The 16948-nt window shown below is 43.0% G+C and overlaps 1 protein-coding gene across 2 annotated transcripts in view; it reads left to right on the forward strand.

Moving 5' to 3' along the window:
* kmt2ba (lysine (K)-specific methyltransferase 2Ba) overlaps nucleotides 1–16948 on the forward strand; it is a 32650-nt gene that overhangs the window by 6084 nt on the left and 9618 nt on the right. For both annotated transcript variants that reach the window (XM_083981900.1, XM_083981901.1), the window contains exons 4-27: nucleotides 13–102; nucleotides 1951–2107; nucleotides 4005–4269; nucleotides 5099–5160; nucleotides 5281–5532; nucleotides 6626–6738; nucleotides 10509–10613; nucleotides 11227–11340; nucleotides 11533–11679; nucleotides 11938–12030; nucleotides 12190–12307; nucleotides 12680–12793; nucleotides 13182–13372; nucleotides 13515–13616; nucleotides 13818–13928; nucleotides 14197–14273; nucleotides 14497–14678; nucleotides 14867–14952; nucleotides 15037–15171; nucleotides 15331–15489; nucleotides 15630–15747; nucleotides 15852–15930; nucleotides 16078–16238; nucleotides 16509–16670. In XM_083981900.1, coding sequence (XP_083838026.1) covers nucleotides 13–102; nucleotides 1951–2107; nucleotides 4005–4269; nucleotides 5099–5160; nucleotides 5281–5532; nucleotides 6626–6738; nucleotides 10509–10613; nucleotides 11227–11340; nucleotides 11533–11679; nucleotides 11938–12030; nucleotides 12190–12307; nucleotides 12680–12793; nucleotides 13182–13372; nucleotides 13515–13616; nucleotides 13818–13928; nucleotides 14197–14273; nucleotides 14497–14678; nucleotides 14867–14952; nucleotides 15037–15171; nucleotides 15331–15489; nucleotides 15630–15747; nucleotides 15852–15930; nucleotides 16078–16238; nucleotides 16509–16670 — 3193 coding nt within the window. The remainder of the gene's footprint in view (nucleotides 1–12; nucleotides 103–1950; nucleotides 2108–4004; nucleotides 4270–5098; nucleotides 5161–5280; nucleotides 5533–6625; nucleotides 6739–10508; nucleotides 10614–11226; nucleotides 11341–11532; nucleotides 11680–11937; nucleotides 12031–12189; nucleotides 12308–12679; nucleotides 12794–13181; nucleotides 13373–13514; nucleotides 13617–13817; nucleotides 13929–14196; nucleotides 14274–14496; nucleotides 14679–14866; nucleotides 14953–15036; nucleotides 15172–15330; nucleotides 15490–15629; nucleotides 15748–15851; nucleotides 15931–16077; nucleotides 16239–16508; nucleotides 16671–16948) is intronic.

Raw genomic sequence — 16948 nt, forward strand, 5'->3', positions numbered from 1 at the left:
CTGGACCAAAAGTTGGGCTCCAGAGAATCACGAGTGCCAGTGAGTGGAAGGAGGAGGAGGAGGAGGAGAATTGGCGTATCTCCCAAAGATATTAGTCCTCAGGTAATGCTTTTATCCTGGAAATATTCTTTTTATGTGGCTTGTCTGTGTTTGATAAAAATCCAAGTAGCACCAGGCTGCAGAATATGTTGTAATTAGTGCTGGGTTGAAAAGATCGATCCACCGATTTTAAATCGATTCTCATCTTAATTCCTACAGATCGATTCGTACGTCCAAAGATCGATTTTTTTATTTTTTATTTTTTTATATAGCGTCCGACTGGACGTGATAAAAGGATGAGGAGGAGTTGCACAACAAACCTTCATTTATTTCAGGAATGGTACAGTTACTGTCGGCCGTAACCCAAAAGAAAGAAAAACAACAAAGACAAACTTCTCTACTAACGAGCCTCTGCTCCTCTCTCTCTCGCGCACACACACACAGAGACACACACGCAGGCTCTTTCCCTACAATCTATGCTCGTTCCTCCTCACACCCGCCCCCCACTCTCTCATCCAACCAACTTGGCGACTTTCTCTTTTTTGTCAATGGCGACTAGCGACAAATCTAGCGACTTTTTCCGGTGTTGTTAAAGACGTCTCTCGTTTGTAGACTCCGATGTGAAAGCACGTCTCAAGCACCGTCTTCAATGAGCCGCGGGTGCCGCCATGAGCCCCCCCCCCCTCCCCCAGCCTCACCGGCGGCCAGTCTCACAGCAGTGTCACGGTCCCTGCTGCAGTCAGAGACCCGCTCCGCTCCGACCACTCGTCATGCTGCTTTTCACACTGATGCTGCTATTTGGACTGAAGTCTGCACAACATGCAGTAGTTTACTCTGTGTGACCCTATACGTCACTATCTTTAGTTGTCCACGTTCACAGCTGTTGGTGGGCCAAATGGCCGTGACAAAATTAAAATACTTTTGTATTCAATAGCAACAGCTTTTGGGTGAATTCTTCATGTCATAGTTTTAATAATGCACCAGGTTACTGTCCCAATAGCAATCCATTGCTGCAGGTGCCCTGGATCTGTTCAGTAATTCTGCCCTACAGCATGTTTGTAAAATTCTAGTCTATCAACATTCTGGGATTGGTCCTTGCCATTTTCCCCAGTCTTATAGCCATCATTAACTACCAATATGCTACTTCATTAATTTAATACTATATGTTGCATAACTAGACAATCAGGTATTAATATGTTACATAACTAGAAAAAGAGGTAACAGCTCAAAAAACAGTTTTAATGACACTAACCCAAATTGATATCGGATCGAATCGAATCGGATCGGAATGAATCGGATCGAATCGAAAAGATTGATTCTGAATCTTAAGAATCGGAATCGAATCGATTCTTGAAATTTGAATCGATACCCAGCCCTAGTTGTAATCACCTGTGTTGAGTCTTAACTGGACCATTTATTGTGTCCCTGTGTTTGTTTGTTCTTGTGTGTGTGTTAGCTGCTTTATGCCATGCAGGCGCTCATGAGAAACACCAGTTTAATGCACAGTGTAAAGGTGCTGAGCTGCAAGAGAGAGGAAAACGTGTACTTAAGTGCAAAATAAAGCAATGGAAAACAACCATCTAAGATAAGATAAGATAGATTAGATAAAGTTTATTTACCATTTGTACATTTGTTTAGGTACATAGGAATTCTTGTGCAGAGGACAAACATACAACAAACAAGTAAAGATAAGCAAGTGCACACAATTTAAAAGAAAAGATATAAACAATAAAGAGTAAAAAGGCAATTAATACAATAAATATCAGATACTTTACACTGCGACTAAGGATATTGCACATTTCCCGTATTATGTGAGAGGAGATTTGACATAAATAAGTGATGACAAATATTGTAATTTGTTTACACCCAGGTGAATCCATGTTTTTTCTTTGTGTGTGTGTTTGTGTGCAGGAGCAACCGCTGTGTGGTCCGAGGATTAAACATGTGTGTCGGGCAGCAGCGGTGGCTCTGGGGCAGCCCCGTGCCACGGTGCCAGACGATATCCCCAGACTCAGCGCCCTGCCGCTGCACGAGAGAGAGGGCATCACCTTCTCCCCCGCAACAGAAGGTACAGTGCACGTAACGTGTGTTGTTTTTCTTTTAAGCAGAAAGCACATAAATTGCACCACTGTGGAAGAAATATGGACTCTTATGTCAAATGGTAAATTGCATGTGACTATAACTACATTTGCATTGTATTTGCAGAGTTAAATATGTGTCCCCTTAAACTAAACACAAAGGAGGAACCTCAGTCAGAGCGGCGGAGGAGAGCACAGGGCAGATGCTGGTGTTGAAAAGCACTGAATTCAATTTCTTTAGTTTCCTTTAGACAGTATTTAAAAAATCTTACACTATAGAAGAAAACTGTACGGTACAGTACTGACTGTTATAAGATAATTTTGTGTCTGACTGTGGGCTCCTGGGAGACACTGCACACCTGTCAACTAACAGGAGGATTGTTGCTGCAGGAGGTTGTTTGTAGAGTTTGTTGGCTTCATTAAACCTTTTTTGCAAACACTGTCACTACCAGCAGCAACAACGTCAAGGTCAACACGCTCGTAGGTTGACCTCAGCAGCACAATGAGCTCATATGAAATTTTGACCGGTAAATTAATCTTGCCATATATGGATGTGTGTATATATAAAGCAAAGAAAGACCAAAGATGTGTTTTGACACAGTGTCAGTGTTGCCTAGCACATTGCTTGGTTATGATTATTTAAACTCTCAAATATGTGAGTGTGTGTGTTTTTTTTTAATCTAATAGGTTGTGTAAAGAAATATTGACATTGACCATATATTATCAACTCCGAAGGGTCTCACTAATGCTAAGTGTTATGATTGTGAAAGAAGTAATTAAATGATATTTTGTGAAGGTTAGGTAGCCTATTCCTTTTAACTTGCTGAATCTTTCAGACCGAGATTCTCACGTCCCCTCATTGAAACATGTAGCAGCAGCTAGATACTATTATCTGGAACATTCAAGGCTGCTGCGTCGTTTGTAGAGTGATATGAAAAAGTTAGTTGGATTTGTTACTGTATGTCATGCTTTAGGTTTTTGAATCAAATTGTGAGAACACTTCATTGGCATTGTCCAGACTTTAATTCATTCCTGCGGTTTTTTTGTTTGGCAAAGCTGCTCAGCTAGTTTATGATGATTTAAAAAAAAAAAAAAAAAAACACTGGCTAAAATATTCTTCCAAACTGGCATTATTTAGTAGTTATAAATACACACCTTAAAAAAAAAAACACAGAGCACCGTTTTTGTTGCTTTTGGCAAACTCAAAAAACTGCTTTGTTAGTTCAATGTAGTTGTAACTAAAATATTTGCCAGCAAAAATATCTTTTGTCACACACAGATTAGCCACCGCTGTTGGAAAGCTTTACCCAACACTGGTCAAGTGAGCATCACTCAGTATGAGGTGAGGAAGTGCTGTTTGACAAATAGACTCACTGCCCTGTCTCTTAATGAACACATGTAGTGCAGATGAAAAAAAGCGAAAAGATCATTTCAGCTACATTATTTATTTAAATAATGACAGTCACCACCTCTGAGCATTTTTTTTCTTTTGTGTCTGTGTGAAGTTGCTTTGTGCCAGCTCGCATTAAGTTTCACCACTGGAGGATGCAAGAGGCTGTGAATCATTTTAAATCTGCTCTTAGTAGTTTGTGATCTAATAAAGTGAGGCAGGGGAGTTTCCACCAGCAGCAACGGGTTTCTCCTGGTGTATTCACTCTATCCAAGAGCAAAGAGAGAGAAAGTAAATGAGTATGTAAGCACCTCCAATCACAGGAATTAAAACCTGTAACGTCTCCTGCTGACTGGCATCCAAAGATGTCAAACCCCCGCCCCCCCCAACCCCCCTCTAACAACACACAAACACACTCATCATCACATGTACGTAATGATGTTTTAAAAACGTCTGTTGTGGCACTTTTACCCATCCTCTGTGTGTCTCGCTTGCAGATGTGGCAGATGATGACGATGATGACGTCTCTGATCAGGGCAGGGCTCAGTGGGTTGTCTCTCAGGAAAACATCCGGCGGAGGCGGAGGGGCAGGGGAAGGTTCAGTAAGAGGAAGGTGCTGAGCCAGTTTGCGCCGGGGGGAGTCCGCTCCCGGCGCTGTGGACACTGCACCGGCTGCCTGATAGAGAAGGACTGCGCCAAGTGCATCAACTGCCTCGACAAGCCCAAATTCGGAGGGCCCAACACGAAGAGGCAGTGTTGCATGTAAGTTGAATTAAACCAGTGAAACATTCATATTGTGTGTGTGTACAAAGACAAGCTGAATATTTTTTATTTTACTGCGCAAGATTAGTATATTGCACAGGTGTTTGATAATGATAAAATGCTTCAAAGGCCTTGTCTGCAAAACCTTCGTCTCTTCCTGCCTTTTTTTTTTTTTTTGAAAATTAACTTTGAGCAATACGACTGGAAAATGAAGAAATGCCTCAAAGCAGAACCGGTGTTAGCTTGATATCGAACTGTGCTGTGATTAACCAGCGGTCTACATGGCGCCAAATGCTTGCCAGTAGTTGAGAGGAATAGTTTGACATTTGAGGAAATTCACCAAGAATTTCAGCATCACGTTTGTGTCTTTGCATTAACTGTGACGCTGCAGCTGGTTAACGTAGCTTAGCGTCAAGACTGGAAAAAGGAGAAAACTGCTACTAAATGTGTCTTTTTGGGTTTTTTTATGCTTTGTCTTTACAGTTTAACAAAAACAATCTTTATTGTAATCTTGGCTAATCTGCTACTATCATGGCTTCATATTAAGCATGCAGACATGTACATTTTGTACTGACAGAACTAAGTTGCCTTCAGTTTCTAAACTCTGTCGGAGTCAGCGGTGCCTAAGATTCTGTTTGACTTGTAGGTTACTCAATTTTTTTTATCATGAAACATGAAAATACTTCTTATTTCTTTCCAGTAAAACATATTAAACAATCCAGTTAATGAAGGCAAGTCGACTCTTATAGCTAAACACATTCATAGATGGGTACACATGAGTTTTATCTCGGACATAGAATCACATCTGACTCTTTCTCCTGCTCCCCAGATATAAAAAGTGTGAACGGATTGAGAAGGCAAAGATCGAGCGCATTGTCAGGCCATTTAGAGGTAAGTGTCTCATTAGATGATGCCCTTTACAGGGATATCAGTTTCCCAATAAATCAATTTAATAGGATATTGAAATGATCAACTGCTGTGCGTGATACTCATGAGTGTGCGTGTTCATAGTCCGTGCGAGGCGGTTGTCGGGCTCCACATCGGGCGGTGAAGACACAAACTGGGCCACCGGTGATGCGGACGAGGGATCATCCACGGCGACGCCAGGGGTCAGGAAACAATCCCTGCGAAACATCACGCCACGCTCCTACAGCAGTCTGCTTAAATCAGAGTCCGAAGGAGAAGAGGAACTAGGAGGGGAAGAAGAGAACAAGACGGTGAAGTCGCCAGCCAAGCCACATGCTGCTGCTACAGGCAACCAAGGTAACTCAAGCTCTGCTGCTCTTCATATGACTCAGAGTGTCTCACAGCACAGAGTGGTGCTCTGTGGGGAAATTTTGATCCATATGAAAGGATAAAAAATGGTATTATTGGAAAAGATCAATTGACGACATCAGATTTGAGTCAGTAGCTCCAGAGCCAGTTTCTCGAGACTCCAGCAGTTCCCAGTTTGTTTTAATTTTCCTCATGAGACCTTTGGTTCATGTTGTTCAGCACCACCCTGCTGCAGCTTTTAACGCCTTCTGTCATTGTGTTGGGTTGCTGATCTGTTGCTTAGCTGCATAGTGACAGAAAAGCATCTTTCTACAGCTGTAACTACTCATTTACCTAGATGTCGTAGCTTTAACTCTCTCTCTCGGCACATACACACACTTCCACCCACAGATGACGGCAAACTATAGGGATCAGTCCTAATCTACTGCTCACTATGTCCAACTGTTTCTCTCTGTGGTGTCATTTAATGGAGCACAAAACAATTTCCTCAGCTACTGGTTTATGACTGTATCACCAAGTAAATGCCAGAGAATGTAAACACAGATTTGAAACGGTACAGCTTGACAAAACCATTTAGTAAAACATAATTTCGCTGTAGTTCTGTATAGTGACAATAAAGGCTGATTCTGATTGAATAGCATATAATACTGGTGGTGAAGCTGTGCCAACATCAAAACACAGAAAAAAGGATTGATTTAAAATTTCAGAATCCTGAGTTGAATTATTTTTTTTATGTTTAATGATGAATGCTCTGCGCTAAAAAGGATTTTTTTATTGATTCGATTAGAATTTATTTGCCAATTGCACAGATACATCACTGTACATGTACACACTTGTGCGTTTCCCTGAGTCTGGAGTCAAAATGTACAGACGGGTAAAAAATTAAATTATATAAGAGACACAAGGGACCAGCCCAATCGTACAAAATACAAAACGTTATACACAGCATACAATGAGCAAGTATTGCACATTATCACCAGTTGTGTGTGCAGATGTGAGGCTGTAGTTAAGTTGCAGTTTTAGTTATTGAAACTCAGAATTTAAGAATCGTGTCTTGATCAGTTTTTATCTTCTTTTGGAGATCTTGCTCCTCAAGATGGCATCCCGGTACCAGATGACCCTCCACCTGAGGCGGTGAAGCATCATCGCCGGCTGTTCTCCAAAGGAGCCGTGAGCAGACCCAGAGCTAACAAGGTAAAAAAAGAAATGCAGCAGATTTCCCTCCTTGTCTCCAGTGATGCACCTCAACAAGCCTGGGCCAGACTGTATTTTTGGAAAATGCTTTTTGCATAACAAGTCATCCGTCCAAATGTGATGACAGGTGGTGTTAACAAATTTAGACAATTCAAACAAAGCAAATGAGCCAATTTGGATAATTATGGTTAAGACAATTAACACCGAGCAGTTATTTCCAAATAATACTTTGCCCAGGCCTTTCAGTTTCTTTCTCATTTTCAATTCAATCTTCTGTGTTGGAATGAGTGACTCTAATAACATCTTTTAATATTCAGTTAAGCTTATTTTCTGTTTCTGACTCTTACGTTTCTCCCTTTTTATATTAAACACCTTGCATGTATCTAACCTGAAGCTGTGTTCATGGTAAAATGCAGTCCATTTTTCTCTCCCTCCCCCCAGGCAGTACAATGCACCCAGCCTGTTTAGCTTGTGTTGGAGGCAGTTGGTGTCTTGCACACAGCTGTTTCTGGCAGTCACTTTCCTATGACTATCCAGACTCCACTTTTGATATGTAAGAAAAGTCAAATATCGCATCAGTAGTATTTTGTTCTTTATCAGACATGTAGCCAACACAGGCTGTGCAGTATTGTGCACACATGAGGTGCAGCAGGTTTTTTAATTGTCTGTATGGGACAGGAAGGTAGGGAGGGAGGTTTCACATCTTCCCATATTCGTGTAATTACACATTTGCACCAAAACAGAAATATAATAATGTCAATATTTAACTAAGGCTGATTGTTTAGTTCCAGTGTCTTGCTGTGTCGTAATTGAGGCTGATTAATCAGCATCTATAGCATCAGTCTTGGCTGCGCTGCCTCTTTGCTTCTGCTGATTGTAGTTGACATGAGCATTTGACTTCAAATCCCATGGCAATCTAATCAATCACATGGTTTTTTTCCCTAACCTTTAAAGGGATAGTTCAACATTTTGGCAAATTGGCCCATTGCCATAATTGCTATAGTCATAGCAGTAGGTTCGTTACCTTTAATTGTAGGTGTAAGCTATTTTTAGTACAGCGGAGCGCAGCAGCAGGCTGCTCAGAGCTACGCTATGGAGGCTAAGGGAATTTCTTGGTTTCCCTCATCAAACTCATCAAATACAAAATCCCAAAACTCCACAGCGCTTTTGTAGACAAGTTGTGAGCTGCACAACCACCACGCTATGAGATAATGACGGAACGATACGAAACGGAGCCGTTTTCGAGGTAAATTCATACAAAACCGCTGATGCGCGTTGCGTTCAGGGACAGTTTTTCAGCAAGCAGTCTCCGTATTTACCCTGTATTTACCTCAAAAACGGCTCCGTTTCGTATCGTTCCGTCATTATCTCATAGCGTGGTGGTTGTGCAGGTCACAACCTGTCTACAAAAGCGCTGTGGAGTTTTGGGATGTTGAATTTGATGAGTTTAATGAGCGAAACCAAGAAATTCCATTAGCCTCCATAGCGTAGCTCTGAGCGGCCAGCTGCTGCGCTCCGCCGTACTGAAAATAGCTTACACCTACAATTAAAGGTAACGAACCTACTGCTATGACTATAGCGATTATGGCAATGGGCCAATTTGCCAAAATGTTGAACTATCCCTTTAAGACTTCATTGCCTGCATCATCTGCCAAGCTTCATAATTTTTATAATCCCTGTATTTTTGCTGTTTTCAAGTGTGAAATCTATTTGCACCTGCTTCTGTTGATTGCGAGTTTGCAGTGCTGGTTATCTCATACACATGACGCAGTGTTTGACATTGTAAACATCACGTATACATACATGGTGACTGTGTGCTGCTTTGTATTGATGATTGAGGATCAAGTTTGTGTCGCCACAAGCCTATATAACCCCACCACCCCCCCCCCCCCCCCCCTCCTTCTGTAATACATCAGCAACGAAGGGAAGCCACTGTATTTTGAAGATGAGGTTGAAGAAGAAGCGAGTACACAATCAGTCACACATACAGTCTATTAAAGTGACACTGTCAACAATGCGACATGCGGCTTCTCCTGGTTTTGCACAGCTTTGTGTGGCTTTCTGCTTTGTTGAAGCTTTGTCCGGAGGGATCACTGATTAGAGTGGTGGAGGAGTGTAACGGCAACTTCCTCAGGGGAAGAAGAGCTCAGCAGAATGTAAACAACACTGCTCTCGACCAGCGTATTGGTGGCTGCAAAACTCACGCTGAGATCCTATTTTCAAAGCTTCTGTAACCCTTAGTTACAGGTCGTTAGTGGAGTGGAGTTAGATGACGTGTTGTGCAGAAAATGCTGTTGCTGTCGACATCTATTTTGAGTAGCTGCATGAATTAAATCACGCATGCACCTTTAGAAATGTAGATACCTGCATGTACATGCCAGGCGGCACCTTTTTAGCACACTGTATAATATGCATGTGTCGGTTAGTTTCATGACCTGTTTACTGTCTTGTACTGTGCATCATAGTGCACACACCTTATTCATGGCCTTATTACATAGGAATGATCTGTTCTGTGCTGTATATTATAATGTAGATGTGTAGCAGCACATTGTAATAGTGCACAGGGAAATTGGACAAACCCAATTTTTTGAAACTAACAAACCTGGACCATGCATTTTGCCATGAAGTTGACCTGTTGTCAACAAACTGATGAACAAGTTGTTAGTTTTCCTTTTTTTGTCCTAGTATCTAGTATTCTTTTCACTGGAGACATGAATACCTTGCTGATGGCACCTCTCTGTCTGTATCCACCGAATGCATTTTCTAAAGTAGACTAAACTTTTCCAACTTATTATTCTTTGCTAACACATTATTTTAGACATCGTAGAGCTGTCCCCTTTATTCTGTCACTTTGGCTGCTGCCGGTCGCCGCCTCTGCATGCCACTGGTATTGGTGTCACTGTGGAACCTGTCTTGCTGGTTGGCTTAGGCAGTCCCCTCCTTCACAGGAACAGGAGAGTACGGAAGAGACGGAGCCCAGAGAAACTCTCCCCGAGTCCGGCCCAGCCAGGCGCCCAATGCCGAAGCTGCCGCAGCAGCTACAAATACACTTACATCGTCTGCCTGATAATATCCTGCAGTCTGGTGTGTCTTTGACGCAGCAGTCGCCCCTGTGTTTGGATCAGCATGCTGCACTGTTGCATCCAAAATTGCCCCAGCCTGTAACGCAGACCGCTGCCTCACATTCGCCACACCCCACCGCACCTGCCCGTCCAGAGTCGCCCCAGTCTGTTACACCGACCAAAACCTCACACCCATCACACTGCACAACACCTTCTGCTGGAGAGTCGCCCCAGCCTGTAATGCATCGTGCTTCCCCTCCGCTCTCACCGCATCCCATAACGGCCTCCGCACAGAAATCCCTGCTGTTACGTTTGCACCGCTTGCCCGAGTCCGTGGTGCAGGCGGCGCTGAAATTACACAATCGTATCTCGTCGTCGCCTCAACCGAGCCCCCAGTCCACACCGCACTCGGCTCTGACAGAGGCTCCATCAGAGTCGTGTTGTCAGGCACTTCCAGAGTCTGAGGTGCAGCACCCAGATGCTTTGGCCGAGACGGACAAAGCTAACACACAAACTGTGCCAGAGCCGCCTCAGACTGTCCATGCAGACACAAAGTTACAGGAGGGCGAACAAGAGGAGCGGGAAGACGAACGAGCGGATCGGCCTGAAGACGAGAAGGAGGATGCTGCTGCTGCTGCTGCTGCTGTAAAAGAGGCAGTGCTGCAAACCTGCCCAACTACTGACCCACACTATGTCCTTCGTTCCCAGAATCCTGCAGAGTGTGCGTCAATGAACAGTCTGACGGGGTTAAATAACGGATTTCCCCAAAAGGGCCTGTTGCAGAACAAGTACAAGATCCGCGTGGACTTTAAGGTGGGTGATGGCACTGGCGTCGTGTGGTATTTTTATATCACCGTCCACTGGGATGTAAATGATATTGACTGTATATTGCATTTGCAGCGCTAAGATTATGTTTACACCTCTGCATTCTTCCTAAATGAAAGAGTAGATTATTCAACAACAGAAAATCACTCTATGTTCAGTATGAAGGAGAAAAAAACACATAAGAACAGTGCAACTCTACAATAAAAGCAAAATAAACAAGCATCTCCTTCCAAGAAGAGTCTGGGGGGGTTTCATTAACATTTGTCTTCTCTTCCTTGAAGTGAAGACACTCAAACTTGAATTTGTGTTAAAAATATCCTTTGAATGTTTACATTTGGCATTTTCCCTGCAGCAAAACTAATAAAATGAAAAAAGCTTTATTACAGTTATTGAAGCTTGAAAGCAAAAACTATATATCTGTTTTAGATCTTTAAATTGTCTGTATTGTGGTGTTACATGCGTAAAATATTATGTTAATTATTGTACCATGTTAATGTACCAGCTTTTGTTATGGGATTATAATAAAGTGGCTTACTTCCATATATTTAATTGATATGAAGAAAAAACTCTGATCACTTAACCTGCTGTTTTTGTCCCTCAGGAGGACTGTGCTGTCCAGAACGTGTGGCTGATGGGCGGCCTCAGTGTCCTCACATCTATCCCCACCACCCCACAACCTGTCTGTCTGCTCTGCGCCAGTAAAGGACGACATGAGGTACTTCAGCTCCTCACATACTTTGCCAAACTACTGTAAAATCTGAATGATAATTAAAGTGTTGTGCATAATGTTGCTCATTTTTATTCAGTCGTAAACTCTTTAAGCTGTTTGTTGTGGCCCAGGTCATAGTTAATCTCATCACGTTTGGTGCGCTGCAGTGCAGGTAAATCTTCTTCGGTCTCTCCACAGATGATATTCTGCCAGATCTGCTGTGAGCCTTTCCATAGTTTCTGCCTCATGCCAGAGGAGCGCCCCAAGGAGGAGAACAAGGAGAACTGGTGCTGCAGGCGCTGCAAATTCTGCCACGTGTGCGGCCGTAGAAGCAAGAGCACAAAGGTATGCGACCCAGCGACACTCTCACAACGTGAACCATGAACATCCCAAAGTCGTCCTTTTGGATTCCCTCTGCAGATTTTGGTGGAAGTAAAAAATGTATCGACTTTTTATGAATTATACATAAAAGTGCGATCTTGTGCAGGCAGCAGAGATGGGAAAAACACGGGGAGTCGGCACATGAGAGAGGCGCTAACCTCGCTTCTAACCTCAGCTGTGTTATTAATACACTCGTCTCTGTGATGTGTTTTTCCCCTCCAGCCTGTGTTGCAGTGCAGGAGATGCCACACCTCCTACCATCCTTCCTGCCTGGGACCAACATACCCTAAACCTATGAACTGCAGTTTGCCCTGGGTATTTGCTTTTTATAGTGTTCAAAATATCTCCTTGTATGGTTTTACTGAGAGAATATTAATAAATGCCATAAATTATTATCAAGAAGCTCCTCAGGTTTTGCTCGGGGCAAAAGTCCCTGGACTTCTGTGATGGTTCCTGACTTTATCGTCTGTGCAGGTGTGCATGACCTGCATTCGGTGTAAAAGCTGTGGTGTGACCCCTGGAAAGTCCTGGGACTTGGCCTGGAACCACAAGCAGGATCTCTGTCCTGACTGCACTTCTCTCCACAACAAAGGTACGGCAGCTTCCCCCAGGACTCGTAGCCATTTATGTAAATGCAGAGTAAATACATGGTTCAACCTGTCATGAGTTTATGTCCAGTGTAACCTGGAGAAGAGGTCCCCAAACCGCGAGCTGTGGACCAGGACTGGACTGCATGGAAAAAAATTGAATTGATTACATTTTTATTATAAATGTATAATAAACAATAGCCTGATAACAGGTTATTTATGACTGCTAATAATAATCTCAATGCAATCGATCACCATTTATCACCATACACTTACTTTCTAACAGCACTCAGTCAGTACACACACTGCTGGCTTAGAGGGATGTGTGGCAGTGCCAAAGGATGATGTGACTGATCCCTGATCTGTATTTGCACTAGGTAATTTCTGCACTGTCTGCCACAAGTGTTACGAGGACAGCAGCCAACATGTACAGATGATTCAGTGCTCAAAGTGCAACCACTGGATTCACTACGCGTGTGAAGGACTTTCAGGTGAGTCATAAATGAGTTTTCATTAAAACTAAACATGGGATCTTCTTGACTGACAGGTTAAGTGACAGCATGTAGAAGAATTTGAACACTGATGTGAGGAGGATCTAATTTTTCTGTTTGTCTGTGCAAAATTGTATTGCATAGAAGCACACAGGTACATTTTAATTACATCTTAACTATGTGAATAAACAATAATTAAATAGTCAGAAATAGGTCTAATGAACCATAATGTGCAGACAGTTCAGAGATATACAGAGATATATGCACTCATAGAAATGAGTCGTACACAATGCTGTTTCAGGTCTAATCTTGCTGGATGCACATTGCATCAACAACATGATTTGCTTTAATTGGCACTGATGCAGTCATGTGTTCTGTGTGACTGCAGAGGAGCTGTTTGGTTTGCTGTCAAGCCACGCACTACAGGTGGCGTTCACCTGTTCACCCTGCGGCCAGCAGCGGACTGAACACAGGAGCTTGAAGGAGGAGCTGCAGAGCAGGCTAACGGCCGGGCTGGGGGACATCCTCACCGACCTCCTCCATAACAAGACCACAAAGCACCTGCTTGTCTGTAAAATGGTAAGAGTACATGGTATATCTAAAGAGTTAAGTTTCAAAAGGATTATATTTGACTTTTACAGGAATTAACACTAATTTATTCATGAAAATGTTTTTTATTTTGGATGTTTTATGATTTAATTTGGTCTTTTTTGCCTTTCAGTGTCAGGAAGCAAACAACTCAGGGTTTGTCAAGGAACAGCGGCCAGTCTGCGATCTGCAAGTCATGGAGAAGAAGTTTAACGGAGGCGGTTACGCATCAATAGTGAGCCTATTCTTCATTATAATCTGCTAATTACAAGAAATCAATCGCCACATTCAGTTCAGTGAAATGAATGAAATCACTGATGTCACATAAGTCTTTCTTTCCCTCATCTATAACCTCTTGTGAGATGCTCTGGATTGAACCGTTGCCCTCGTTTTTTCCTCCTCCTCCTCCCCCTCCTTCTTCTTCTTGTCCATTTAGAAAGCTTTCCATACAGATGTCAACGCTATGATGAGGAAGTGGCTGAAGGAGGAGGAGTTTCTCCCTGAGGATCAGCGATTGACCAGTCAGGCCAAGGCGCACTATGTCAAAGTATGCTCTCCCACAGTCGCGTGTGTATTTTTAGAAACTCACTGTTTCATCGATTTCCTGTGGAGTTTTCTAGGTCTTTCCCTCCATTTCAGTTTTCATAACCGCCTCCTCTTGTCTGACAGAGGGGCTGAGTCACTACACCAAGCTATAAAAAGACTGTTTGACTAAAATATTATCCAAAAATAGCCGTCATTGTCCTTGACCATAATTTAACCTTGGTTTGCCGTTCGGTCCTAAAAGTTGTTCTTGTCTTTCATTCTCCCGACAGCTGGTGCAGCAAGTCTTCACTTGGTTTCCTGCACACGTTCTGAAAAAGTGGAACTCGTTCTCTGAGGAATTCCCGAGGTAAATTTACTAACAAGACAACTAAACTAAATATTATTCCTGAAGCATATACGCAGTCACATTATTCCCTCACTGTGACACCACATATTTGAGTTTTATATCACAGCTGAGGCTTCAGTTTGTTTAGAGGAGTTGGAGAATAAAAGGAATCACTAAGTGGATGTGGATGGACCTCTGTCTCCGATGTCTCCTCCTTGACTGTTCATATCCCTTTGCTCTGCAGTGGCATGCTCCCCGAGGCCGTCCTCCCACCATCTAAGGAGCACAGCTATGCACAGTGGCTGGAGAGGACATACCAACCTAAGGAGTCCAGGGGCCCAGCGGTGGGGAAAACAGACTCGCCGCTGTCGTCGCTCAATACTCCGCAGCCCGGCGCATCACACAGCCCCCATCTGCATTCACACGGTACGGAGACTGTACGGCCTGTTCTGTATCATGTCTGTTCAGGAATGTGACCGTTGGATGTACAACAACTACACAGCTGAGGGTCACATCTGTACGGGGGATTGAGACGTGCTGTTTTATCAGTTGTATTAATGTGTTGATATTGCTGTGTCAGGTTTTAAACATTTGGTGCTCTCCGCCCCTCACAGGTGTGAAAGATGATCTGGAAAAAACCAAGAGTAAAGATTTGAGGCAGTGTACGCTGTGTCAGCAATATGGGGACTCGTCTCCCAATGTGAGTTTCGGTGTCTTTTCTAAATGTCATATATAAGTGGTGACGATTCTTTGGAGCTCATTAAGTTTTTCTGTGTCCTTACAGGATGCAGGACGGCTGTTGTACCTGGGACAGAACGAATGGGCCCACATTAACTGCTGCCTTTGGTCTGCAGAGGTGTACGAGGACAACAGTGCTCTCTTGCAGGTGCACAGCGCGGTCTCAAGAGGGCGCCACCTGGTAAGACATGATCAGAAAATGACTTGTCAATCGCTCTTTGTGTGTTCAGTCGCTACATTATTATTGGTCACTCTGAGTCTAAATGTGTAACTGATAACAGGATCATGATAGACCTCTTCAAGTTTATTAATGCCACTGTTTGTGTCCTTCCTCCTCCAGCGGTGTGATCGTTGTGGACAGTCGGGAGCCACTGTGGGCTGCTGTCTCGCCACCTGCCAGAGTAATTTCCATTTCATGTGTGCTCGTGCCCAGCACTGTGTCTTCCAGCAGGACAGGAAGATGTACTGCTACAAACACAGGGATCTTGTCAGTGAAAAGGTATAGGCAGATTTTTTTTTTGAATGTAGAGTCATAAATGTATGGTTTTATATTTGTTATTTACATTTATTAAAATATTCTCATACATCTCGCATGTTTCCTTACGTTGTGTTAATTAATGATGTTCCACGTCTTTCCAGATGGTGTCGGGTAAAGGGTTTGAAGTCTCTCGACGGGTCTACGTGGACTTTGAGGGGATCAATTTCAGGAGAAAGTTCCTCACAGGCCTTGAACCTGAAACCATAAACATGACCATAGGTAATAAAAACAAGAAACATCTAGGTGTACAGCATTTGGATGGGGGATAAAATATTATTAGTATTATCAGTCTCCTCATATATTTTTTTTCCTCACTTCTCCAGGTTCTCTGCAAATTCAGCGACTTGGTGTGTTGTCAGAGCTGTCGTCTAACGGGAGGATGCTGTATCCTGTCGGTTATCAGTAAGTCATCACTGTCATTATGAAGCCATATTCAGTCATCAGATTCAGTCATCAGTCATTCAAGACTGGTTAAAGGTGCATTTTTAGATGAAGATCTCTCTTTTTGTTTATTCATGTAACACATTTGTCTTCCCTTTTATTCTCCAGATGTTCTCGGTTGTACTGGAGCACTGTGGACCCCCGCAGGCGCTGTAAGTACACCTGTAAGGTGACAGAAGTGAGCACACCTCTCCCCGGTGAGGAACAAGATCCGAAATGGGACCAAGAAGAGAATCACACTATCGTCCACAGTCCGAAACACCACAGAGGTGAGTGAGCAGGGTCACTCACAGATCACTGTATTCATGCAACAGTTTTGATGAGAGCATTGACAATGGGGGGGGGAAATATTAAAGTTTAGAGCTGGGAGAGAAAAGCAAAGGCTGAAAGAAGCTGAAACAGATTGTAGATGTGAAGTCTGAGTGTGGGTTTGTCACAGAAAATGACAGAGATTTAATCGGTTAAATTAAAAATGTTTATCGCAGCAGCTTTAAATACCTTTGTCATATAACACAACACAGTGTTTTCTTGTTTGACAGATACGGAGTCCCCTGAACGTGTAAGCTCATCATCCAGCCCAATAAAGTCAACTACCCCATCACCCAACTCTAAACTGCACAACACACCTGGATCTAAAAGTCCTGGCTACACTCAGACGAGGAGACCGCCTGGAGGATCATTTCGACCCCTCCCGTCTCCAGGTAAATGGTTTCAGATCAAATGTTGCAGAAAAAAATGGCAGTGTTTCCCTTGCCATAAGCTCTGGAAAGAAATAAGAGACCACTCCAAAATGTTCTTAATAAATCAGCTTCTCTACATGTATGGCAGCCATCGATTCCAGTGTCTATTGAACTCCAACACAAGCACACCTCACTCTACTTAGCTGATCACCTGAACCAAATCATATTTAATGAGGAAGAAAGATTATAAATAAATTTAAAAAACACTGCTGCGATTAAAAATTGGGATAATTCCACCA

Source organism: Trachurus trachurus (assembly GCF_905171665.1).
Source record: "Trachurus trachurus genome assembly, chromosome: 11".
Lineage (NCBI taxonomy): Eukaryota > Metazoa > Chordata > Actinopteri > Carangiformes > Carangidae > Trachurus > Trachurus trachurus.